General features: G+C 45.5%; 1 protein-coding gene across 1 annotated transcript in view; it reads left to right on the top strand.

Moving 5' to 3' along the window:
• The window catches only part of slc2a9l2 (solute carrier family 2 member 9, like 2), a 798,853-nt gene that overhangs the window by 533,998 nt on the left and 237,466 nt on the right, over window positions 1–27,389 (top strand). Inside the window, exons 9-10 of the mRNA XM_070862252.1 lie at window positions 11,676–11,777; window positions 20,429–20,504. Coding sequence (XP_070718353.1) covers window positions 11,676–11,777; window positions 20,429–20,504 — 178 coding nt within the window. The remainder of the gene's footprint in view (window positions 1–11,675; window positions 11,778–20,428; window positions 20,505–27,389) is intronic.

The raw sequence follows: 27,389 nt of genomic DNA, 5'->3' as shown, positions 1-27,389 counted from the left end.
TACTCAAGGTGTGGTCTCATCAAGGCCTGTACAACTGCAGTAAGACCTCCCTGCTCCTATACTCAAATCCCCTCGCTATGAAGGCCAGCATGCCATTTGCTTTCTTTACTGCCTGCTGTACCTGCATGCCTACCTTCAGTGACTGATGTACCATGACACCCAGGTCTCTTTTCACCCTCCCTTTGACTAAATTGCCACCATTCAGATAATAATCTGCCTTCCTGTTTTTGCCATCAAAATGGATAACCTCACATTTATCTACATTATACTGCATCTGCCATGCATTTGCCCATTCATCTAACCTGTCCAAGTACCCTGCAGTCTCTTAGCATCCTCCTCGTGGTTCGCACTGCCACCCAGCTTAGTGTCATCTGCAAACTTGGAGATATTACATTCAATTCCTTCATCTAAATCATTAATGTATATTATAAATAGCTGGGGTCCCAGCATTGAACCATGCGGCACCCCATTAGTCATTGCCTGCCATTCTGAAAACGATCCGTTTATTCCCACTCTTTGCTCCCTGTCTGCCAACCAGTTCTCTATCCACGTCAATACATTATCCCCAATACCATGTGCCTTAATTTTGCACACTAATCTCTTATGTGGGAACTTGTCAAAAGCCTTTTGAAAGTCCAAATACACCACATCTACTGGTTCTCCCTTATCTACTCTACTTGTTACAGCCTCAAAAAACTCTAGAAGATTTGTCAAGCATGAGTTCCCTTTCATAAATCCATGCTGACTTGGACCGATCCTGTCACTGCTTTCCAGTTGTGATGCTATTACGTCTTTAATAATTGATTCCAGCATTTTCCCCACTACTGATGTCAGGCTAACCGGTCTATAATTCCCTGTTTTCTCTCTCCCTCCTTTTTTAAAAAGTGATGTTACATTAGCTACCCTCCAATCCATAGGTACTGATCCAGAGTCCATGGAATGTTGGAAAATGCCCACCAATGCATATACTATTTCTAGGGCCACTTCCTTAAGTACTCTGGGATGCAGACTATCAGACCCTGGGGATTCATCGGCCTTCAGATCCTTCAATTTCCCTAACACCATTTCCTGACTGATAAGGATTTCCCTCAGTTCCCCCTTCTCGCTAGACCCTCGGTCCCTTAGTATTTTCTGGAGGGTATTCATGTCTTCCTTAGTGAAGACAAAACTAAAGTATTTATTCAATCGGTCTACCATTTCCTTGTTCCCCATTATGAATTCACCTGATTCTGACTGCAAGGGACCTACATTAGTCTTCACTAATCTTTTTCTCTTCACATATCTATAGAAGCTTTTGCAGTCAGTTTTTATGTTCCCTGCAAGCTTACTCTCATACTCTATTTTCCCCCTCTTAATTAAACATTTAGTCCTCCTCTGCTGAATTCTAAATTTCTCCCAGTCCTCAGGTTTGCTGCTTTTTCTGGCCAATTTATATGCATCTTCCTTGGATTTAACACTTTCCCTAATTTCCCTTGTTAGCCACGGTTGAGCCACCTTCCTTTTTGATTCTTACGCCACACAGGGATGTACAATTGTTGAAGTTCATCCATGTGATCTTTAAATGTCTATCATTGCCTATCCACCGTCAACCCTTTAAGAATCATTCTCCAGTCTATCCTAGCCAATTCACGCCTCATACCGTCGAAGTTTCCTTTCTTTAAGTTCAGGACCCTAGTCTCTGAATTAATTGTGTCACTCTCCATCTTAATGAAGAATTCTACCATATTATGGTCACTCTTTCCCAAGGGGCCCCGCATGACCAGATTGCTCATGAATCCTCTCTCGTTACACAAGACCCAATCTAGGATGGCGTGCTCTCTAGTTGGTTCCTCGACATATTGGTCTAGAAAATCATCCCATATACACTCCAGGAAATCCTCCTCCACAGTATTTCTACCAGTTTGGTTAGCCCAATCAATATGTAGATTAAAGTCACCCATGATAACTGCTGTACCCATTAACAGCTATCTGCGCAGTCAATTCATCCACCTTATTATGAATGCTCCTCGCATTGAGACTCAGAGCCTAGAGGCTTGTTCTTTTTAACACTCTTTCTCCTTTTTGAATTATGTTGTAATGTGGCCCTTTTTGATTTTTTCCCTTTATTTCTCTGCCCTCCACTCTTGCTTTTCTCCTTTTTCCTACCTTTTGCTTCTGCCCCTTTTTACTTCCCTCTGTCTCCCTGCATAGATTCCCATCCCCCATTTTAGTTTAAACCCTCCCCAACAGCACTAGCAAACACTCCGCCTAGGACATTGGTTCCAGTCCTGCCCAGGTGCAGACCGTCTAGTTTGAACTGATCCCACCTCCCCCAGGACCGGTTCCAATGTCCCACGAATTTGAATCCCTCCCCCTTGCACCATTCCTCAAGCCACATATTCATCTGAGCTATCCTGCAATTCCTACTCTGACTCGCACGTGGCACTGGTAGCAATCCTGAGATTACTACCTTTGAGGTCCTACTTTTTAATTTAACTCCTAGCTCCCTAAATTCAGCTTGTAGGACCTCATCCCGTTTTTTTACCTATATCGTTGGTATCTATATGTACCGCAACAGCTGGCTGTTCACCCTCCCCCTCCAGAATGCGCTGCAGCCGCTCCGAGACATCCTTGACCCTTGCACCAAGGAGGCAACATATCATCCTGGAGTCTCGTTTGCGTCCGCCAAAACGCCTATCTATTCCCCTTACAATCGAATCCCCTATCACTATCGCTCGCCCAATCTTTTTCCTGCCCTCCTGTGCAGCAGAGTCACCCCTGGTGCCATGGACTTGGCTGCTGCTGCCTTCCCCTGATGACCCATCGCCCCCAACAGTACCCAAGGTGGTGTATTTGTTTCGGAGGGAGATGACCGCAGAGGACCCCTGTACTACCTTCCTTCCACTGCTCTGCCTGATGGTCACCCATTCCCTATCTAGCTGTGTAACCTTCACCTGCAGTGTGACCAACTCATTAAACGTGCTATTCACGACATCCTCAGCATCACGGATGCTCCAGAGTGAGTCCATGCACAGCTACAGTGCCGCAATGCGGTCTGTCAGGTGCTTCAGCTGGATATACTTCCTGCACATGTTGTTGTCAGGTACACTGGTAGTGTCCCTGATTTTCCACAAAGCACAGGAGGAGCATGACACAGGTCTGGGCTCTCCTGCCATGACTTAACCCTTAGATTAACTTAATTGGTAACAACGCCAAATGTTTAGTACTGATAAGAAAAATAAAAAAGATAAAGAAAAAGAAAAACTACTCACCAATCACTTACCCTCTTGGCTGTGACGTCAAACTTTGATTACTTTTTACTTCTTTCTTACTTTTGACCCTGCGTCAGCTGCAGTTGCTGCTCATCCCCGAATTGCCGCTGACTTGGGACCGCTGCTTGGCTTTTATAGGCCACTGCTCTCTCCTTGCTGCTCCTACCTGAACTGCCGCCGACCTGGGACCGCCGCTGGGCCTTTATAGGCCGCTGCTCGCTCCTCGCTGCTCTTCCCCGAACTGCCTCATTCCGAGTCACACCCTCCTATTCCTGACCACGGACCAAATTTAAATTATTTAACTTAAGGGGTGTGACTCTCTGCTGGAACACAATGTCCAGGTAACTCTCCCCCTCCCTGATGTATCATAGTGTTTGAAGCTTGGACTCCAGCTTAACAACTCGGAGCCGAAGTTCCTCGAGCCTCCAACACTTACTGCCGCTGTGGTCGCTGTGGATCACACTGGCACACTGGTGCCCACCAGCTCCCACATGCTGCAGCAGTGACACATTGCCTGCCCTATCATTTCTAATGTATTTTATTTAATTAATTAAGGTTTTACATTTGGAAATTATCTATGTTTAGTTTTTAATCCCGGCTCCTAATTTAAAGCAATGCCCAAGTTTAGAAAAAAAGGGAGAGAAATACTCACCAATCAATCACTTTCCTGCTTTCCTGTGACATCACACTTTAATTTATTTTTACTTCTCTCCCTCACTGGTCAGTTGGAGCTGCACCAGGCTCCGTGCTACTCTTTCTGTAGTCCCGCCCCTTCCCTCCCTTTCTCCCTCCCACTTAGATATTTTATATTGGTCCCGAGTCATTTTGGTCAATCCTTCATTGCACTTATGGATATGATTATATTCTTAATTATGTACACAATTTATGTTCAAATTTACTCCATGCAAAATGTCTCGTGATTGCTAATAGAGAAATAATTAGAAAATGTGGTTAACTAAAGTAAATGGCATCAGGGATTCTGTCAGTTGAAGCGTGTTCAGTGAGGTTGAATCTTTGCAGGCTGTAAGAGCCCTTCCTTATCAAAAGGAAGTGGACGGAACCTTTCTTGATGGTCCATTAAATAGCAAGGTTAGGCAGCCTAGAGCACACCTTATAGGAGTGGATGCTCATCCTGCAGGCATGACCAACATAATAAGACAAATCATATCTTTAGCAACAAATTGCATGCATTTGAGCACCTGATTGTATTTTTGCTCTGTTAATCGGGGATTCTTTGCATTGTGCAGCAGTGATGTCATCCTACTGTCTAACCATATTGATTTTTGAAGATGTTACAATGTGGTTTCAAGCCACATCCACAGATGGAATTTTAACCCCAAAATACAGGTGGGTTGGGGTCGAGTGGGAGGTTAAAGTGTTAACAAAAGGAATCCCGACCCCAACCTGCCTCTTTCCAGTGTTAGCGGAAGCGGGTTGGTGGGCAAGGGCAGCCAACCCGCTCCCAGGAGGTGGATCATCCATTTTAATATTATAATAAGGCTGCGTGCTTCGTGGTGAATCACCATTTCAAATGTAATTCTAACTGGTCAGGTTTCTCAGGCCTCTGGGAACCCACCACCTAAAGTAAGGCGAGAACTGCTGGATCCACTTACCTGCAGGATCGAGCGCCCCTGCCTCACCCACCCACGGCAATCAGACAACCCCACGAGGCCTCCAATTCCAACCCCCCTCCGAGACCTCCGATTTCTCCCCCCCCCGAGGACTCCGATCCCCCCCCCCCGCCGAGGCCTCCGATACCCCCCTCCCCCGAAGCCTCTGATCCCCCCCCCCCACTGAGGCCTCCGATCCCCCCCGAGGCCTCCGATCCCCCCCCCCCGAGGCCTCCACGAGGCCACGATCACCTTCCTGGACTCTCCTCTCCAGCCCTGATACTCCTCCAGCCAGATCTGATCTTCTTTCTCTCCCCCACCTCCACCCCCCTAGCCCCAATGTTCCTCTGGCTGGCCCCGATCCTCTTCCCACACCCTTCTCCCCGAAGCTCCATAGGTCCTGATCCTCAGGCCCTCAACCACCCCCACCCAATCCCTCCCTCCCTCCTCTCTGTAGCCTAGTGCCGTTGGCCTACCCGCCTGCAGCTAGCCAGCCTCTCCATCTGACTGGCTGCGGATGGAAATTTGAGCTTTTGCAAGGGGTGGTTTGCAGGGGGTCAGCTTTCCCTTCTGACCTTATATGAGCAGTTCCGAATTGCTCCCATACCCTTGGTTCTAGACACTGGGATTATGAAAGGACTGTGACAGACTTGGACAGACAATCGGTTTCAAGGTAGGAAGCAGGTATGGCTTTATTGTGTTTAAAAAGAAGTAAAAGGCACACCTTTAATAACACACACAGACCAATACACACTGAGGGGTACAACACATTGAATAAATTGTCCAATTACAGTCTGTGGGGAAAAGAATACAGCTTAAACTCTAAATGGGGTAAAGAGGAGAATGCAGATACATTTACACAAGTTATCCCAGCCTCCCTCCCCCAATTCCCCTAACTAACTAAGTTATAGCTCTGTGGGTTCAGGGGCCATGCTCACCAATCCCCTTTTTGACAGTTGCCGGTGAATCGCGGTTTTGGGGTTCGCTGCCCTTGGCCTTCTAGGCGAACCGTACCCCGGTCAGAGGAGAGGACTTCGGACTGCATAGTCTTCGGTTGGGGTGCGTCCGTTGATGCGGTAAGTTGCGTTTTGGATGTATGGGGTAAGTACCCACTTTCTTTGGTTAGGAATAGTTTAGTTAGTCCCTTTTGGTAATTTCTCACCCGTTGGTCATTCCGAAGTAGATTGTAGAGTGGAAATAAATGTTGATTCTTCGGTTTTTGCTGAGTTGGTTTTAGTTGGTCGTTTCGCTGGTTGTGGTAGCCCGGGTTGTCAATTTGGTTGCTGACAACCTTCCATTTCGTGGGCCTCGTCCTCAGTCGGTCCTTGATGATTTCTTGTAGTTTCCTTCACTACTCCATTTCTTCACTCCCCAGCTCCGGCTGCTTGTGTCTGTCTGTGTTTGAGTCTGTGTTCTGCTGTTCGAGTCTGTGTCCTGCTTTCTGTGTTCTGTTCCTTGGTAAAACTGGGAATAGATATACCCACCAAAGGCTTCCTTATCTCCCACCAAATCTAGCCCAGCTAACTGAAACTTGATTAAGTGGTTTTAATCTGGCGTTAATAGGCTTTTCGAAGTTGATGAGCTCTCCATTGTGCTAGTCTGGCCTGAGCCAGATATTTCTATGCCTGTTGAAAAGGTGTTGGAATATGTATGTGGCATTGTTTAAATGCTAATGTTTTCAAGGGGCAAGTTTCGAGGGTATACAGTTCCCAGACAATTTGATTAGTTCCAATGTTCAAACTGGCCCTTTAGATATTGACCCCACCCCTTTTCTTGCAGACCCAACATACACCTTTTAAAAATTCCAAATTCGATTAAAGTTCGTAGTTTCTTCCATGTGCACTTTAGGATTTCAAACTTTCTGGTAGATAGTTCCAAATTAAATTCCCTTTCCTATGAGTCCAAACACTGGGGGGGGAGGGTCTCCATGAATGCACCCCCTTTTATCCCCTGCAGGCCTCATCTGCCCCTTTAAAATTCATTTGTGTCCCAAAGTTTTCCTTCCATTTTAAAAGTCCAGAAAGGGATTCTTCTCCTCTGCAGGGGAAAGGTACATGGAATCTTTGCGAGATATTGGCAAATTCTACACTTTGAAATGCTAATCAGGTCCTGCCGTTAAATTCGACAGGGCGACCGGGGTTTCCTGCCTCCAGATTAAAATACCCGTATAATAATCAGTTATTCCACTCAAATAAACACTTCCCTGTAAGAATGAAGGAACCAAGTGCTGACTTTTTTGCAGTCAACTGAATAACTATTTTATGGGACTCGCTAGCTAGCTGCAGGTTTAACAGCAGGTTGCACTTCTCTATTTCATAGAGGTGGAAATTCCGACGTCCCTGGGCCCGTAACGAAGTTTCTGTGGACCCAGGAAGGCATCGGAAAAGCTGGTTTTCAGCGCACAATGTGCAACCGCTGAAAACCGGCTTTTCCAATCTGTCAAACTGGAGCTTGTCAGATCGTAGACATCTCGGGAGCGAGGACATTTGTATGGGCAAGATTACGGTATTTACGCATATCTTGCCCAGTAAATGTCCTCAAAAATCTTGCACCTGATAAAATATATCAAAAACATGATTAAAATAAAATTTAAAAAAACATATTTATGTTAAAACTTTGCCCACTCAGGTAATGTTGTTTTAAACCCTAACCCTAACTTTAAAAAAAAGTCAGAATTTTTTTTTTCCTTAAAAAACATTTATAACAACTTTAATTTCTATTAGTGTATTATGTGAAGTGTTTTTTAAATGTTTTATGTAGTGTTTATGCGTTTTGGGGTTTTTTCTCATTCATAGTAAGAGGAGATTCGTAAGTTACGAATCTCCTATTACTATGAATGAGAAAATACTTACCTGTGATTGGGTGTTCAGGCCCACGTGACTCCTGCGAACATCTCTACGAGCACGTGCTGCGATGCGCAGGGAGAGGAGGCCTGTGGACCAGGATCTCGAGCTGGTGCAGCAGCTTCAGGTCGGTGCGCATTTTTTCTCTAAAATCTAGTCGAACTACCGCAGGAAGGAAAAGCAGAATTTCTGGGCCATAATGTTGTCCACAATGATATGAAGGGCATTATGATCAATTTAAGCCTTTTGACTCACTGACCATGTTTATGCTTCTGCTTGGGTACAGTCCACCACAATAGCACTCTCGGAAAACCTGAAGTGTCTTCAAACTTTTGTTGTTTGGCTAACTATGGGGGGGAATTTTAACCTTAAATAAATGTGCGGGTTTGGAGCATGGGGGTAGTTAAATTATCAAAAATGTAATTCCCGACATGAACCTGTCTCCAACCCACCCACTTCTGGTTTTGTCAGAGGCGGAATGGTGGGGGGCAGATGGGGCGGGACATCAATTTAAAATATTATAATGAGGCTGGAAGCCTCTTTTTTAACTTCCATTCTGTTTTTAGCTACATGTGGACGGGTGTCACACAACTCGTGAAACCCGGCAGTTACAGCATGGCGGGTACTGCTGGATCTAGGAAGTAATTGCCTTTATAGCTACCTCCTGGATCCAGGGTCCCTGCCTAGCCCACCCCCTGTGATCGAAGACCCCCTTCACGAGGCCTCCCGATAGCCTTCCTGGACACCCCACCACACCGATCGTCTTCAGGCCAGCCACGATCCTCTGATGGCCGGCCCTGATCTTGCTCCCACCAACCCCCCCCGCCCCCACCATCAGCATCAGGCCAACATCAATCCTCCAGTGGCCGGCCTTGATGTGATGTTTTCTTCCCTCATCCCCACTGATGAACTTGAGGTTGGCCACGCTCATCCGATGGCCGGCCTGGATCTTCCTCCTCCCCATCCACCCCCCAAAAGTCCCTAGATGGCCAGTATCTTCTTCTCTCTCCACCACCCTGGTCCCTCGATAGCCACGATCGTTTCTTCTAAACCCTCCCTGATCCCTAGTCCCTTGATGGCCGCGGTCTGTTCTTCTTCTCCCCGCCACACCCCCACCTTGATGGCTGCGATCTTCTACCCTCCCCCACCCCTTCATCCCCAGAGGCCAGCACTGGCCTACATATGATCCTCCCTCCCTCCTGTGCCACAGGCCTACCCGCCCGCAGCCAACCAGCCTTTCAATCTGGCTGGCTGTGGACAGGAAACCGAGGCGTCAGATGCAAATCAGATCCTGCCATTAAAGTCAGCAGGGCCTGTGGGAAACCTGTTCTCCCGGGTTTCCCGCTCACATCGGAGCACCACCTGCGCCCCCCACCTCCCACCCCAACTCCTCCTACCCACGCCCCTACCCGCCTTCCCTATTAAAAGCTAACCCTATGACTCTACAATTTTTGAGAAACGAATAAGCTTGTCAGCACTCAGGGACAGTGTATCTGTCAACTCTTGAGGGGAGATGCACAAGGTGCCTTGACCAATATCACTGCAATTTCTCCATGTCTTTGTAGCAAAAGGAAAGGGTAAAAATGACTGCTATGACTGACAACACTGTGGAAATTATAGAGATACCCTCAGGAATTGCGTTAATGCAAACTAATATTTCGTTGGTTATAAAGTATTTTGCCTCGATAGGATTTTCTAAATACAGTCCTCTGTGGTTGTATCTCTTGCCTAGCTCATGGCCCTCTGAAAGAATAATGTTGCCTTAACACATTTTGTAAATGGTTGGAAATGCTTTGAGGGTTTAATTTATTGTTAACACATTGTGTTAAATGAGAGTTCATTCTTCACCTTTATTCGCATGTTCACAGAAACACACAGATTGCTCTTTGCACAGACTTGAAGCTTGGATACACTACAGCTACCAAACAAGTGATCAGCCAATCAGATAAGGGCTGCAATAATGGTGCTATTAACCCGTTAACCCCTAAATAGACCTGCAAGCATTATAAATAATCCTTAATGCTCCAATCCAACTGTGGACTGCACAAATTGGAGAACTGACAGAAAGTGCGATGCATTGAAAAGCCATTTTCCTGAGAAGGCACTTCATATCATGTGGACGAGGAAATAGAGAAGTGCCCTCTATAGGTCAGAAGGGTAACTTCTGGGCCCTTTGTGACAAGGAGCTTGCATAAAAAATACACATTCTTCAGCTAGCAAAGGATTCCACACTTCCTTTGCTTAGGCCTGAAAACAGTTACGCCTGTTATACACCCATCTGATTTTCCTTCAGCCTGAAAACAGTTATGCCTGTTATACACCCCGCCGTTAAAGTCAACGGAAAGGAAAATGGGGCGGAGTGTAGAATGATCGGCTGATCCGATACCGGCTGTTTTACGCACACGCTGAAGTTGAAAGTTTTGCCCATGCACTTTGTTTCTCTCTGTATACTTCCTTTTCTTTGCAGAAGACAGCACTTGACAGGTGCTGCTGTGCCAGAACTAGTCGTGGCACACAACAAATAAAATCTCCTTTCAAATCCCTTACATTCTGTGAGCAGGCAGTTATGGATGTTGTGTGCTGACAGGCCTGGGAACACTGAGGTTTGTGATGATAATGTTCCTAGCTTGTGCAAAAGTAATCCCATACTGTCAGTGTGCCAACAATTTTCATTTTCATCAGCTGCAGTTAGTACCCTGCTGCAAAACATAACCGGGGTAAGTCCATGATGCCACACTCCTGGCAGGGATGTGGCACTCAAGGGAAGTGCAGATCAGAGATCAGGCTCCAACACTGGAGCTTGTGACTGCTACATCGAGAAGTTACTCCAGCATGTTCTATCATTGAAACAACAATATGCACAACATTGCCCATGTGTACCTCATGTTCCGCTTTTTACAGAAAGACCAAGTAAAAATGTGCAAATCGTCACATATCTTTGTTTCCACAGTCATACCTTTGAGTAAATAAAAGTAAGTAAATAACAGTTAGTGCTGGAAATGCACAGCAAGTCAATTTGATTGTGAAAGAAAAAAGACAGGTTGATGATTTGGGTTGGAGCTGTAGTTCATATTCCCAGCATTCAGTTTTTCTTTTTATCTCCAAATAACTTTGAAGTAATGTGCCGTGCTGCTGCACCTGGCGAATTGAAAGTCTCGAGAATTCTGAAAAATGAAAGGGGCTTGTACTGAGTTTGCATCAGTAACATTTTTTGCAAGTTTTCTTTTCTACTAGCTATAAGGCAATAACTGACTGCTGGAAATATTCCTGAATTGACATTCAACTTTTTTATATGACATTACTCTTCCCATTATTTTAGTCGAGGTGTTACATAGAATTACATAGAATTTACAGCGCAGAAACAGGCCATTCGGCCCAACTGGTCTGTGCCTATATTTATGCTCTGCACAAGCCTCCTCCCACCCTACTTCATCTAACCTGATCAGCATATCCTTCTATTCCTTTTCCCTCATGTACTTATCCAGCTTCCCCTTAAATGCATCTATGCTATTCGCTTCAACTACTCCATGTGGTATTAAGTTCCACATTCTAACCATTCTCTGGGTAACGACACTTCTCCTGAACTCTTTATTGGATTTATTAGTGATGATCATATTTTCATGACCCCTAATGTTAACCTATTTATTTTAATGGGGTAATGCCTGAGCTAAAATAGCAGACAGATGAATGCCATACAAATGCGTTAGGAGTGTGACAGCTAACATCAGAAGCAGTAATTTTTAGTTGTAATTACAACAATATTTTTATTCCTAATTTAGCCATGACGATGATGCATGAGACAAAGGGCACACTAGCATTGCTTCTCTGTAATGTATATATCGTAACTGCGACTTACTTCATTCTTGTTCTAGATATTAGTCTGTGAAAATTATATACCTATTTCTGTAATGTACCGGTGGTATTTAAGAAAACAATTGAAGTTGAAGATTTGTTTTAATTTTATTTTTCAGTACTTGACCATTGAACGACTCGGCCGACGGTTCCTTCTCATTAGTGGATTTAGTTTCATGGCACTGTTCTTTGGGCTACTCACAATTTCGCTTAATCTACAGGTATATAAATTCAATTAACACCTTTATCAAATCCTAGCTGTCTCCACAACTTTCCTGTTGGATCCTTTCATGCATATTCCATTGCTCTCTCTTGTACTTTGAAGGTGTTTATTTCACCTTTTGTCTTCCTGATCCCTTTTCATCTTCTTGTTTAAAATGACCTTTGAATGATATACAGCTCTTCACACCTCTTTCCGGCATTACAGGCTATTAAGCCCATTAGGTGCCTATGTCAAAGTTAGCATATTTATACTCTTGATTTCCAGCCCTTGTCTAAAACTGCCAAGGTTTTGTGTCGGTCCTAAAAAGTGTGTCTCCTCCCAACCTTATTCGTTCAGTGAAGGATTTCATCTGAAAATGAGATGGTAACTGACCTGATGTATATTTTTTTTAAATTCAGATTATCAGCATTCACTTTTTAAAAAATCTTGCCTTGATCACTGTTATGGATAATATACTGTGTATAATCAATAATCCAATACATAAAATGGCAGTAACGATAATCTAGTGTTTTTCATAACTGACTTAGGTATGTCAAAAAATTAAACATTTCCTGCCTATGTTATGCCTGAGCTGGAGTTCAAATGTACAAATGCGCTAACTTTCACAGAGACACATCTAATGGGTTTAAAATAATTAAAAATGTATATAAAGTGTGTGCAGAGCTATATACTACCATGCAAAGGTTGCAGAGATAGTGGATGCTTTGGTTGTAATCTACCAAAATTCCCTGGATTCTGCAGGGGTCCCAGCGGACTGGAAAATTGCAAATGTAACACCTCTATTTAAGAAAGGAGGGAGACAGAAAGCAGGAAACTTTAGACCAGTTAGCTTAACATCCGTCATTGGGAAAATGCTGGAGTCCATCATTAAGGAAGTAATAGCAGGACATTTAGAAAATTATAATGCAGTCAAGCAGAGTCAGCATGGTTTTATGAAAGAGAAATCATGTTTGACAAATTTGCTGGAGTTCTTTGAGGATGTAACGAGTAGGGTGGATAAAGGGGAATCAGTAGATGTTGTGTATTTGGATTTCCAGAGAGCATTTGATAAGATGCCATATAAAAGGTTACTGCACAAGATAAAAGCTCACAGGGTTGGGGGTAATATATTAGCGTGCATAAAGGATTGGCTAACTAACAGAAAACAGAGAGTCGGGATAAATGGGTCTTGTCAGGTTGGCAAACTGTAACTAGTGGGGTGCCACAGCGATCAGTGCAGGGGCCTCAACTATTTACAATTTATATTAATGACTTGGATGAAGAGACCGAGTGTAACGTAGCCAAATTTGCTGATGATGCAAAGATAGTTGGGAAAACAAGTTGTGAGGAGGCCGTAAAGAATCTACAAAGGGATATAGATAGGCTCAGTTAGTGGGCAAAAATTTGGCAGATGGAGTATAATGTGGGAAAATGTGAGGTTATCCACTTTGGTAGGAAAAATAAAAAAGCAAATTATTATTTAAATGGAGAGAGATTAAAAAAAATGCTACAGTACAGAGGGATCTGGGATCCTTGTACATGAAAAACCAAATGTCAGTATGCAAGTACAGCAAGTAATTAGGAAGGCAAATGGAATGTTGGCCTTTATTCCAAGGGGGATGGAGTATAAAAGTAGGGAAGTCCTGCTACAACTGTACAGGGCATTGGTAAGACCACACCTGGAGTACTGCATACAGTTTTGGTCTCCTTATTTAAGAAAGGATTTCCTTGCATTGGAGGCAGTTCAGAGAAGGTTCATGAGATTGATTCCTGAGATGAAAGAATTGTCAAATGAAGAAAGGTTGAGCAGGTTGGACCTATACTCATTGGAGTTTAGAAGAATGAGAGGTCATCTTATTAAAACATATAAGATTCTGAGGGGGCTTCCTCATGAGGGAATCTAGAACGAGGGGGAATAGTTTCAGAATAAGGGGTCGCCCATTTAAGATAGAAATGAGGAGGAATTTCTTCTCTCAGAGGGTCGTGAATCTTTGGAATTCTCTACCCCAGGGAGGTGTGGAGGCTGGGTCTTTGAATATATTTAAGGTGGAGATAGACAGATTTTTGAATGATAAGGGAGTCAAGGTTTATGGGGAGCGGGCGGGGAAGTGGAGTTGAGGCCAGGATCAGATCAGCCATGACATTATTGAATGGCGGAGCCAAAATGGTCTACTCCTGCTCCTACTTCTTATGTTCTTATTAGTCAAGCATGTGAAAAGGAATCAAACAGACAAAACATTATGCCTGTAAAAACTCGAGCAAAGCTAAACAATATTTCTTATACTGCAATGATTTTGTGTTTATTGTGCAAACCTTCCACATTCATTACATTTTATTGTTCTGTAGCAGTGTTTTCATGCTTGATCTCTATAACAGTTTTATCAAAATATATCAAAGACCCATTGCTTCAGAATCATTCTGGCCAAGCCCCTTTCACCAGACAGATTCATATATTTAAGATAATTGGAGAATCTGAAAGTAATTCCTAGATTTTTTTTGATAATGATGATAATGATGAATATTCCAAATCTACAGTTCAGACTAATTTCATGCTGTATTTCGCTAGGAATTGTGGGCAGATGCGTATCACTGAGCATTCACTGTTACTGTGAGAATCTGACATATGGCATTCTTCCTATATATACTGGTTGCTTTAAAAAATATATATCTTAGTTAAATGGTAAAATGGTATGACATCATCAGTAGAACTTTCTTGTACATTTTGCTGAGTTTAACAATGTTGCTCCATTGAACCATTCCAGAAACTGCAACTAGAAGGATAAATTTGACGAACATAAAATTCAGTACATGAATAGCTGCTTCTTGAAAGTTAGGAGCATGATTCATACACCAATGTAATGAAGACATTTCAATGATTCAGGGCGTATAGTTGTTGCTCTTACTTTTACACTGACAGTAGGAGGTCGAAATTCGGTATTACCGATTTTCAGGCGGTGTCACCGGCTGAGAGGATTTTTTACCGCCAGGGGTTGGGTGTGGTCCCAAAACGCAAAATTCAGTTTTGTTGCCTGAAAAGTGGATTGCAGTGTTAAATCATGGCGTTGCACACTTACCTGCAGGCGGCAAATGGCATGGAGTGGGCCGTTAATTGGGGCCTCAAGATCCAGATGTTGGGCAGCACTTGGTGCTGTGCCACAGACACAGTGACGCCACCTGGATTCTATTGAGGCGTTGATTTGGGGCCTCAGTGCCTTGTGGGTATATTTGCTTCCAATGCACTCACTCAGACAGTGAGCATGGCAGACCTAGCAGCAGCAGCTCGTCAGTGTGCCCACCGGTTCTCAGACGCCGCCGTGGATGCATTCCTTGATACCCTGAGAGGGAGTGGGAGTTGCTCAGGACAGAGCCTGGGAGGAGACCACAACCACCCTCTTAGGCAGTCCCTCTGAGTCGAGGATGACTTGTGTCCACACTAAAAATGAGCTCTTAGGTGACTGAAGAGACCAATGCAGGACCTACAGTCTCTGTCACAGGTGGGGCAGATGGTGGTTGGAGGAACGGGTGGGGGTGCCTGGGTTGCCGCATGCTCCTTCCACTGTCGACGTTTGGCTTCAACTTGCTCTCGGCGAAGAGACTCGAGGTGTTCATTGTCTTCCCGGATGCTTTTCCTCCACTTTGGGTAGTCTTAGGCCAGGGATTTCCAGGGAATGTTGCACTTTTTCAAGGAAGCTTTGAGGGTGTCCTTGAAGCATTTCCTCTGCCCACCTGGGGCTCACTTGCTGTGTTGGAGCTCCAAGTAGAGCACTTGTTTTGGGAGTCTCGTGTCAGGCATGCGGACGATGTGGCCCGTCCAGTGGAGCTGATCGAGCGTGGTCAGTGCTTCAATGCTGGGGGTGTTGGCCTGAGCGAGAACACTGACGTTGGTGCGCCTATTCCTGCCAATGGATTTGCAGGATCTTGTGGAGACAACATTGCTGGTACTTCTCTAGTGATTTGAGGTGCCTGCTGTACATAGTCCAGGTCTCTGAGCCATATAGGAGGGCGGGTATCACTACTGCTCTGTAGACCATGAGCTTGGTGCCGGGTTTGTGGTCCTGGCCTTCAAACACTCTCTTCCTCAGGCGACCGAAGGTTGCACTGGCACACTGAATGCAGTGTTGGACTTCGTCGTCGATGTCTGCCCTTGTTGTTAATAATCTCACAAACGTACAGACGGCTATGGAGGGAAATCGCAGAACGAGTGTCTGCGAGTGACACGGTGGTCAGGACAGCCACTCAATGCAGAAAAAAGTGGAACATCATGACATGGCTGGTTAGGGTGAGTATTTTAAATTTTAAATGTCACCATGCTATGCTCTGAGCTCAATGTGCAGTCTCTGCTCAATGTAATGTTTCGGCATCCATGCTCTACCTGGGTGATGCCAGATGCAAGTTTCCCATTTGAAGCCTCACCCACTGCAAGGGCTTGCATGCACTGTTAACATTTCTGCTCGGTTCTGCAGACCCACCCCTGATGTTGTTAACTCCTCAGTCTTCATCTGCGTCTCGAACACGGTAGCCTTCCCATTATTGTTAGGTCTTGGCCCCCTAATTGAAGCATTGCCACAGCAGGTCCACGCAGCAAATGGAAGTTACCGCGAGCTGTTAAGACTTTCATACAGTAGCATCTACTAAACTATGTGAGGCACTTGGGACACACTAATACAAGGACTCTAACTCAGACGTTCTCTTTAATCTTACAGGAGAAGCTCGCCCACAACCACAGAGAGCAGATGAGGACTGGAGGAGGGGATTCTGAACTCCAGGACCTACTCCATTGGAGGAACGCATTTCGGCCCTGATGGGCGTTCAAGTTGGTGCCTTGGCAGTGAGTGAGACCGAACCCCCTGGGGACAGTGACGGTATATTGAGTTCCTTTGCAGCGTCTGGCAGGCCACTTAGGCCTGATACCACAATCCTTCAGCTCTTTCCATGAGACTGGCTTTCTCGAATGTCTTCGTCGCTCCTAGCCCTCTCCCCTGCAGGTAACCAGTCTTCTATGTGTTTGTCCTTTCAGATGATCAACCAGACACACCGGGACCTTCACGTCAGCCTTCCATTGGTGAAGATGCTGCCCAGCAGGAGGAGGAGGAGAACGGCACCTTCTTCGATGTAATGCAGAAGCCAGCAGTATCTGAGAGTGGGGCCAGCATCTTTGTTGATGAAGGGGTGGTCAGGGAGACGGAGGTGGGTGATGCTCTGGGACCCAGTGACCTGCAGGAACCCAACAGGGAAGGGGAAACCCGGGGGCCAGCTCCCCAGAGGGTGAGTGCATGCCTGATGCTCAGCAGCACTCTGATGATGAGCCAGAACTAAAGGCTGTCACAAGACAATCACCACAGTTGCATAGCGATCTAGTAAGGGTGCTACAGAGTCTTGGTGCATTAACTGTGATGATGGAGGAGTCCGCCTCAACTGTTGCTCGTGCCTCTCGGCAGCCCACTGAGCTCATCCTTGGGAGATATCAAGGGATATTGGATGCAAACAGTGACCTTGGGGACCCAGACATGGTGGCATGGGCTATGGCTGACGTTGCAGTGTCCATTGAGCACCAGACCGATGCTATTGTAGACTGTAATGTCATCACTGTGTGGTGGCATCAATCAGCTTTGTACTGTTCTGCAGTCGCAGTCAGTCTTAATGCAGAGCAACTTGATTCCACGGACGCACTGACCTCTGCCATCCTGTCTGGGGTCCCATCAGTTCAACGGGAACCCAACCTTGCCCAACCAGGGCAGCAATCTGTGCTCACTCAGATTGCTGCAGATGATGAGGCTCTGCCCCAGGAGAGTAACACCGTGTCAGGCTTGTTGGAACATGATGTCGTCTCTCAGGACTACATCATTCTGCCTTTGCACCTGTCGCACTCTGCAACCCATCCACCACAAAGTGCTGCCGCCCATGCTGAGGTGAGGCAGTCCGCAGCCAGGCCTTCCAGGGCCCAAGCTGGTTGGGGACTTCCTGGTAGGCCATCATGTGTGGCAGCGGCTCCAAGTCAGCAACCGACTACCAGCCTTGCTGCAGGCCAGGCCCTGAGACCTCATTGAGGAGTAGCAGTAGGCGTGGGAGGATGGAGAAGGATGGTAAAGCACTTTACAAGAGTAAATAAAGACCTGTGGGAAGGTGGCCACATATCCTCTCCTTGTTAAGATATGAACTCATATAACTAGTTGCACTTGTATGACCCAGCAAACAATTGCTTGATAGTCAACAGAGATCGCTATCTTGTTGGAATGTGAATTGTTGCACTTGGATGAACGAAGAAACAATTGTTTGCTAGTCGCCAGAGATGGCTACCATGTTGGAAAATGAACCGATGTCAATAGTTGCACTTGGATGTCATTGAAAATGTTTGAAAGGGTCTTGTGGGTATGATTATTTGTTGGGGATGAAGGTTTTGTCTTTTGCTTATTTTCAGCACACCATGGTTTATGTGTTAAATAAACAACGTTTGCATTCTTCACATTATTATCCTTCGATTGATATACACGGAGGGTGCAGGATGGGGAGCGATGTGTTTAGTAGATGCCGAGGTGAGCAGCCTGGCAAATTGGCACGTCTTGAGTTATTCACTGGAATCAATATGCAATGAGTCTCTGACGAGCAGCCCTTCCAGCTGCAGCAGTGTAAGGCTGCCTTCTCCTTGGCTGAAGCTCCTCATCTGCCTCTCATTATCATCGTCCTCCTCAGGTGGGTCATCCATCTCTGGTGGTAATGGCTGGCCCCTCATAATGTCCAGGTTGTGCAGCATGCAGCACATAACAATGAAGATGAACACTCTATCAGATGAGAACTGAAATGCCCCTCCAGAGCAGTCAAGGCAGCGGAACCGCTGTTTCAGGACCCCGATAGTTTGCTCTATAATGGTCCTGGTCACGATATGGTCGCTGTTACAGTGCTGCTCGGCAGGGGTGGTGGGATTGCGGAGGGCTGTCATCAGCCAGGGGGCCACACCATATCTTTTGTCACCAAAGAGCCAGTGGTGGCCTTCATGCGGTGGCTGGAAGAGTCATGGCACACTGCTCTCCCACAGGATGAAGGCATTGTGGCAGCTGCCAGGATAGTGGGCATTGACAGCGAGGATCATCTGCCTGTGATTACAGACCAGCTGAACGTTTAGGGAGTGGTATCCCTTGCGATTCTGAAACAGCTCTCCCATCTTGGGGAGGGGCCCGCAATGCCACATGTGTGCAATCAATGGCCCCCTGAATCCTGGGGAAGCCCGCTATCCTGGCGAAGCCACTGGAGCTTTCATCCAGGTCTCCCTGGACATGCTGAAATTGATGTAGTCCATTTGTTTGCCATAGAGAACTTTGGTCATCTGGTGAATTCAGCAAGGTAGTGCAAACTGCGAGATGTTGCATATATTGCCTACAGGAGACTGAAAGGAGCTGGTAGCATAGAAGTTGAGGGCTACTGTCACTTTCACGGCCACTAACAACGAGATTCTGGTGTTGATGTCAGCTACCAGGTATGTCTTCAGGAGGTGGCAAAGCTCCGTCACCACGTCCTTGCGGAACCTCAGCTTTCTTAGGCACTGCTCCTCGGACATATCTAGGTAAAAATAATACACACGGCAAACCCTGCAACTGTACAGCCTCCGGCCCACCGTCTGGGGCCTCTCCTCTGAGGAGCATCCACATTTGCCATAAGTCGTCTCTGCAGCCAGCGCCTTTCAAGTCGTCGTTGCAGGACAACGTGGTGTGCGATCACTGCCCCCATAATTTTGCAGAGGTAACAGCAGTATACTAATTCCAAATTTATCCTGTCTTGAATCCACCCATGTCTCCGAAATGCAGGTACTGAAGCTCAGGAGTCAGTAGCCATAGGATGCCAGCACCTTCAAACTGTGCGAGCATCCAACGCAGCACGGACCGCAAGCTTTCTGGGCCGGCTGCAACTCCCTTTAAGCAACACCCTGGATTAATTTACCCGCCTTGTGCACGCCAACTTTTTCAGGCATCATCGCCACCAGCCAGTAAGTGAGGCGGCAAATGTGAATTTGGAGGTGTTGCACATGTACTGACGTCAGGATTTCCACGCCCATAAAAAAGGTCAACCGAATTTCCCATCAGCCTAACGCTGCCAACCAGCCGTTCACGCCCCATTGCCGCCTCACTCAGGTGGTATCAGCTGGCGGGAGCAACTGAATTTTGACCCGATTTCTAAAAGCAATTGAAATAATTGTCTATTAATCAATTCATAAATTTCCATGGTAACTCAGGAGACTTGAAGAAATACATAAGGAGTACTCTAGTAAGAGGAATAAATAGAGAGAAAAGGTGAGGAATTATTCTTAAATTTGTCAGAACGAAAGTAACAATGCAACTATGACAGCCAGTGTACTACACCAGAGACCTTGTGTGTTTATGAATGATCTCCCATTCCGAAAAAGTACAAAAAGGGCTCTTGACTCTGAAAGTTTAACACTATATTGAAAACTATTTGCCAATATCATCCAGATTTTCCTGAACCTTGTATGCTTATACCACGCATTAGTCTTGTTATAATACCAAGGTTTAACCATACTGAGTGTCAGTGTTCTTGATTTGAAGTTATGTTGCACTGTAATTGTTTTCTAAAAATTTGGAGAAAATTTGTACCTTGATATGTGACTGGGATTCTTGACATTGTGATTATATAACTTTGAACTGTATATTTATTCTACAGAACAAAGTTTCCTGGATGTCTTATGTGAGTGTCGTCTCCATTCTTGGTGTAATAGCATCATTCTGCATTGGTCCAGGTAAAGTTTAAAGTATTGTTACAAAGGTTGTTGCAGATATTTCCTGTCATTTTATTAAAAATATTGGGCGTGAAATCTCGGCCTCGCCGGACCCGTATGCATTCCGTATGGATCTGGTGAGGCCTTGCAAAAGCCGGTTTTCAGTGCAAACACGCATGCACCAAAAAACAGCTTTTCCGATCTGTGAAGATAATTCTAGACAGATCTTCAACATCCCTGGGAGAAGGACATCCACATGGGAGAGATTGGACTATGTGCCCATCTCTTGTCCAGTGAATGTCCTTCAAACTTTTATGCCTGGTGAAAGCAGTCGCATAGCCTACTTTTACCAGCGTAAGAGTTTTAAAACATATAAAAATTAAATTTAAAAACACATTTTTATGTTAAAAACTCTGTCCATTAAGGTAAGTTTATTTTAAACCCTATTAAAACACATTAAAAAAAATCAAACACATTTTTTTTTCTAAAACATTTAATTAATATGTGGTGTTTTTAAAATTTATTATGTTGTGTTTGGGTGCTTTAGGGGGTTATTGTCATTGATAGTAATGGGAACTCGTAAAATTGGAGTTCCCATTACCATCAATGAGAATACTGTTATTGATTGTCCAGGCCCACGTGACTCCAGCTTCTCTGTCCCTATCTCGAAGATGAGGACCCACTGCGATGTGTGGGAAAAGAAGGCCTCCGTCCGGAATCGAAGGCGCCTCCGGAACCACCAGGTACATTCATAGAAACATTTCGGGTCGGAGGCATTCGTCCGAAGGAAGCCTCTGACCAGAATTTCAGGGCCATTATGTATAGCATAATAGCTAAGAGCTTTCACTGACCTGTTAGGTGCTGCTATATTGTTACTTTTGCTTTGCTGTGAAGATATTTCCACTTTTGATTGAAGCAAGAATGGCAATATTGCGTGGAATTTCTGCAGGGGATCTCCAGCGGGGTATCAAAGAATCCCCGGAGAAATGGCGCAAGAGCCTAAAAATGGCTGATTGCGTCATTTCTCTACGGTTTCTGCCAATCTTCCACTGAATTTACAGTGGGAGATTTGGAGAACCCCATGGAAATTCAAGATGTATAACTCTGGAGTCTAGTCTCAGCCTGACTGTGGAGGAAAGTGATGAACGATGCCTTGGAACAAACATTCTCACATCACTGGGGCTTGGCATCGCGTGGAATATAACTCCAGTAAAGTGTGAGTCGAGAGATTCTGCGCAATTTATAAACTTACAAAAACTTGTTTTAAATATTTTGAGAAGGTGCTCAAACATTTAAAAATGAATAGTTGGGAACGGACCCCACACACAAGTATAAGCATGCATCCATAGATGCCACTCCTGGACGAGAGAACTTGATTTGGAGTAGACACAAGGTGAAATAAAAACAGTACCTTCTGTAAATACACATCAGCACCTGAGAGAGAAAAGGTAAAGCTGGTCAGGGCCATTTTCTGAGTATCAACTGTTAGGGAGGTGGGAGAGAACATCAGCTGCTATCAGTATGCACTGAGAAAATTACCCCTGATGTGACAAGTAGATTTTCCACATCACAGTATGATCCAGGTGCTGTAAGTTTGGAACCAATTGTCTTGTTGCTGGTCTCAGACACTGTAAGTGCACCCTTGGTAAAATGTGTGGAATCAAGTTTTGTACCTTCTGAAACAGCTACATTATTTTGTATGGGTAATTCATGTATCCAGTGACTCCCAACAGGTTAGAAAATAATTAACAGCAAAGCATATCACTGCCCAGTTCTGCTTTAGCATCACTCCTTGTTATCTCAAAGTCCTTCTTTGCCACATAACCTGAAAGATTTGTGAGTGCCATTACATTTTAGCTTCTTGGCCAGTTTCCTGTATTAATTATCTCTGCCTCCAGTTGTTACAGCAGTGTTGATTGTGGTATTGACTGAATCTTAACATGCTGTCATTTGATTTAGTTGTGTAGCTTCCTCTGTGGTAAATCAAAATAGACTTGTGGTAAGTCTAGTCATGATGTACACATAATCAAATATGTGATTAAGATACCCATATATTAACTGTATTTTAAACAAAGCGATACATATGAAAACAATCAGAACAAAATGACTTTAGAGCTTTGACCTTTCATTTTTTTTCTAAATATTAATGTATTATATAAACTCATCTGTTAACATTGAGTATTATAATCGAATTATAAGCTAGTATAACCTAACATCTATGGTTGGGAAAATGTTGGAGTCCATTATTAAAGAAGCAGTAGCAGGACATTTGGCAAAGCATAATTCGGTCAGGCAGAGTCAGCATGGAGTTATAAAGGGGAAGTCATGTTTGACAAATTTGCTGGAATTCTTTGAGGATGTAATGAACAGGGTGGATAAATGGGAACCAGTGAATGTGGTATATTTGGACTTCCAGAAGGCATTTGACAAGGTGCCACATAAAAGGTTACTGCACTAGATAAAAGTTCACGGGGTTGGGGGTAATATATTAGCATGGAGAGAGGATTGGTTAACTAACAGAAAACAGAGAGTCGGGATAAATCGGGTGCCGCAGGGATCAGTGCTGGGACCCCAACTATTTACAATCTATATTAACGACTTGGAAGAAGGGACTGAGTGTAACGTAGCTAAGTTTGCTGATGATACAAAGATGGGAGGAAAAGCAATGTGTGAGGAGGATACAAAAAATCTGCAAAAGGACATAGTCAGGCTAAGTGATTGGGCAAAAATTTGGCAGATGGAGTATAATGTTGGAAAGTGTGAGGTCTTGCACTTTGGCAGAAAAAAATCAAAGAACAAGTTATTATTTAAATGGAGAAAGATTGCAAAGTGCTGCAGTACAGCATGACCTGGGGGTACTTGTGCATGAAATACAAAAGGATAGTATGCAGGTACAGCAAGTGATCAGGAAGGTCAACGGAATCTGGGCCTTTATTGCAAAGGGGATGGAGTATAAAAGCAGGGAAGTCTTGCTACAGTTATACAGGGTATTGGTGAGGCCACACCTGGAATACTCCGTAGTTTTGATTTCCATATTTACAAAAGGGTAAACTTGCTTTGGAGGCAGTTCAGAGAAGGTTCATTGGGTTGATTCTGGAGATGAAGGGGTTGACTTATGAGGAAAGGTTGAGGAGGTTGGGCCTCTACTCATTGGAATTCAGAAGAATGAGAGGTGATCTTATCGGAATGTATAAAATTATGAGGGGGCTTGACAAGGTGGCTGCAGAGAGGATGTTTCCACTGATGGGGGAGACTAGAACTAGGGGGCATAATCTTAGAATAAGAGGCCGCCCATTTAAAACTGAGATGAGGAGGAATTTCTTCTCTGAGGGTTGTAAATCTGTGGAATTTGCTTCAGTAGTGCCCCACCCCCACCCCGGGTGAAAACAGTTTTATGCCTCATTACCGCCCCCTGGAGGCACTAACGGGAGGTGCAAAACAACACAATTTTGACCCTATAATACCCGAAATGTAGATACACCTATCATTCTGGTCCTCTCATGAACTGATCAACCAAGTCCAAATCTGGGAGTGTCACTGGAAAGCCCACTTTTATAGAATAATAGAATAGAATCATAGAATGGTTACAGCATGGAAAAAGACCATTTAGCCCGTCAAGTCCGTCAAGCTCTGCAAGAGCACCTCAGCTAGTCCCATTCCCCTGCCCTTTCCCCATGACCCTGCAATTTTTTGTTCTTTTTAGGTACTTATTGAACTCCCTTTTGAAAGCAATGATTGTGTCTGCCTCTGCCATACTTTCAGGCAGTGCATTCCAGATCGTTGTATAATTTATTTTTTCTTATGTCGCCTTTAGTTCTTTTGCCAATCATCTTAAATCTGTGTCCTCTGGTTCTCGACCCTTCCGCCAACGTGAGCAGTTTTCTCTCGATCTACTCTGTCCAGACCCATCATGATTTTTGAGTACCTCTATCAAACCTCCTCTCAAAGTTCTCTGCTCTATCTACGTGACTGAAGTCCCTCATCCCTGGAATCATTCTCGTAAATCTTTTCTGCACCGCTTGAGTGAAATAATTTAATGGGTGCATTACTATCATTAATGGGTGCATTGCCATCATCACCTACTCTATGCTGTGATTAGGCAGCTGTTGGCCATGCAGGACCACGAATGAGGAGAAGCTGCGGATGTCTGTACAGGAGCCTTCACCCCACACGCGGTTACAGGAAGCAATGCTCATACCTCCAGCTCTCTGAGGAGCAGTGTGCGAGAATGATGCGCTTCCAACAGGAAGTGCTGAGAGAAATTTGCCATCTCCTACAGGCAGATCTGCAGCCTCACATCGGGAGGGGGAGAATGAGGAACAGGAGCCGGGCGAGGCCCCAAATGGCCAGTCACACCAGGAGGAGCACCATCCACAGTGGAGGCAGCGTGGCAATGCTGCCGGTGCAAGAGCCACACGTCAGCAGCTCATAATGCATCGGGTCTCTTGAATGGAGTAAGATGAGGGATGTAGCAAATACTAACCGCGCTATGTGCCACCATAATGTCACATCTCTGTTAAAGTCCACAATCATACTCAAGATGCCAATGCAAAACAGTGAAAGTAAAGTTTTATTCACGACACCAATATGGTGACCGCAAAGCCGCAACCAAAGCCCACCCCAGCAAGTAACTAAACAACAACACAATGTCCCGTAGAAACACCATCAACCACAATGAACTGAAATAATGTATGGACATAGGGATGTTCCATGAGTCATTCCACAACAGCATCCATGTGGCATCTTAGGCACTCACACACTCCAACCAATAGGTTGCATCAAACATTGCAATAACATACTTACATCCATTATTTACATGATGAGTACATCTGTCCATGGTGGGCAAAGTCCTCAGTCAGGTGTAGCCTGACATTTCCCACCCCTCACCTTTACCCCACCCGCCTTGCCTAGTGCTCCTCCTCAATGTGGCCTCAGTGCTTACAGGAAGGTTGCTTGAGTGCTGCTGTGTGTGTGGGGCAGACAGTACAGATGGCCTAGTAAGACACCCTGGAATAGCTCTGGGCCTGGAAGGACTGGCTGCCAACGCCTCAGCAGCGACGGCAGCAGTTTGGGATGGTTTGGCTTTAGACCACGGCGGGTGCAAAGGCATAGTGTTGGGAGCTGGAATGCTGTCATCTTGAGGAAGGACAGCACCTTCCATTTCCAGGGGCCCACTGCCACTCACATGGGGCTGAGTGTCAGCATCCGGAGCATGATGTGTGAGCACAACTTGCTGGCCTGCTTCGACATCGTCACTTCGCCTGTTGGACTGTGGGGAACACAGGGAGGACGGCATAAGTCAGTGATTGCATCACACTGAGACTGACTCAGAGCACACTGAGCCTGAAACAAAGTTCTTACGTGGCTTGGGCCTGTGATACGATTGCTGCTGCCACATCAACCACAGCACGCGCCATCCCCTCTGGGACTCCACAATGGTCGTTGAGCCCATCTCCCTCTGTGAGCGGGCAAGGATGGGCTTGTTGGACTCAGCAAGTGCGTCGATGCTCTGCGGGACCTTCTCCAATGCACCCATGATGTCGCAGTGCATTTGCGTGGTCTCCCTGGACGTAGCCACCAAGTCCAGGTCCACGTCTACCTGTCTCTCAGTGGGACTCCTGGGCCGACTCACCCTCCGGGGAGCTGGGCTCCGAACTACCCCTCCTGCTGGGAGGTGCTGTGAGCTACTGGGGCCAGGAGCCTCAGGCTCCACAAACTCCTCAAATTCAGACTCCTCCACCGATTGTGATGTCCACACTCGGTGGGACTGATGGCGTCTCCCACTCAGTGAGCACACTGTCATTCCCTCCCTCATCATCTCCCCCGTCGCCCGATGTTAATGGTTCAGGGGCAGGCTGCTGCGCTTCAGGCTGATCTTCTGTAAGCACAAAGCAACAAACGAGTGGTTAGCAGCAGGGAAGGTGGCATTGGAAATATGTAAAGGTGGTAGGCCACTTGATATCAGGGGTCAAGGACCTCACATAAATCGCAAAGGCCATTCACATACCGTCAATACCCATAGGGGGCTCTTCCTCGTCACCGTGCCAACTGGGGTGCCCAGGAAGGCCGACACTCACTGCTCCACCTCATGGACTCTGTGTGACTTACTATGGACTCTGTGTGACGTACTATGGACTCTGTGTGACTTACCATGGACTCTGTGTCACATACCATGGACTCTGTGTCACATACCATGGACTCTGTGTGATGTACCACGGACTCTGTGTGACAAGCCAGCATGTTGAAGCTGGCCAAGAAAAGCATCTTTAAAATTGAAGCCGAAGGTCTCCACAGCATGAACACTGATGATAGCTGTTATGTATTTAACCCTTTGTAACCTGCATGACACTTGACCACCAGAGGGCCCGCCTGTTGGAGTCCCAAGGGATCCCAACATCCCTTGGGAGCACAGTAAGCAGGCCACCCACGAGGTACCTGCACTCTGGAATCTTATTAAAGGAGCTAAGGTCACACTTCCTCAATACACACTGTACTCAGTTTCACCCTTTATTAAGAGTGTATCAATAGCCACACCCATTGCACCTCAGTGACTGCGGGCACTGCTGCAGTACCATAGTTATTGCCATGTGTTACATGGCAGACGACAGTACAGGTTCATTTCATCCAAATCTGTGTAGATATGGGTAGTGGACTCTTCCATATTCCTCCCCAAACCTTGAACATTTTTATACATATTGGGCTGGATTTACGGTTGCATAGTGCCTCTGTTTTTGCCCCGGAGGGGCGATAATGCATCTTGAAATGCTTCCTGCCCGGGCGGCCAGTTTCCAACGCTCCGCCAGGAAATTTGGTGCCAGTTTTGCGGTGGCGCAAAACGCTACCGTCTCGCTCTGTAGTTTCATTCAGATCATGACGCCAGTCGTCATGCTCCCTGCCTCCGGTACG

This window comes from Pristiophorus japonicus, chromosome 2 (assembly GCF_044704955.1).
Source record: "Pristiophorus japonicus isolate sPriJap1 chromosome 2, sPriJap1.hap1, whole genome shotgun sequence".
NCBI classification, from domain to species: domain Eukaryota; kingdom Metazoa; phylum Chordata; class Chondrichthyes; family Pristiophoridae; genus Pristiophorus; species Pristiophorus japonicus.
The sequence above is the reverse complement of the archived record's forward strand: the minus strand, read 5'-3'. Positions and strand labels throughout refer to the sequence as shown.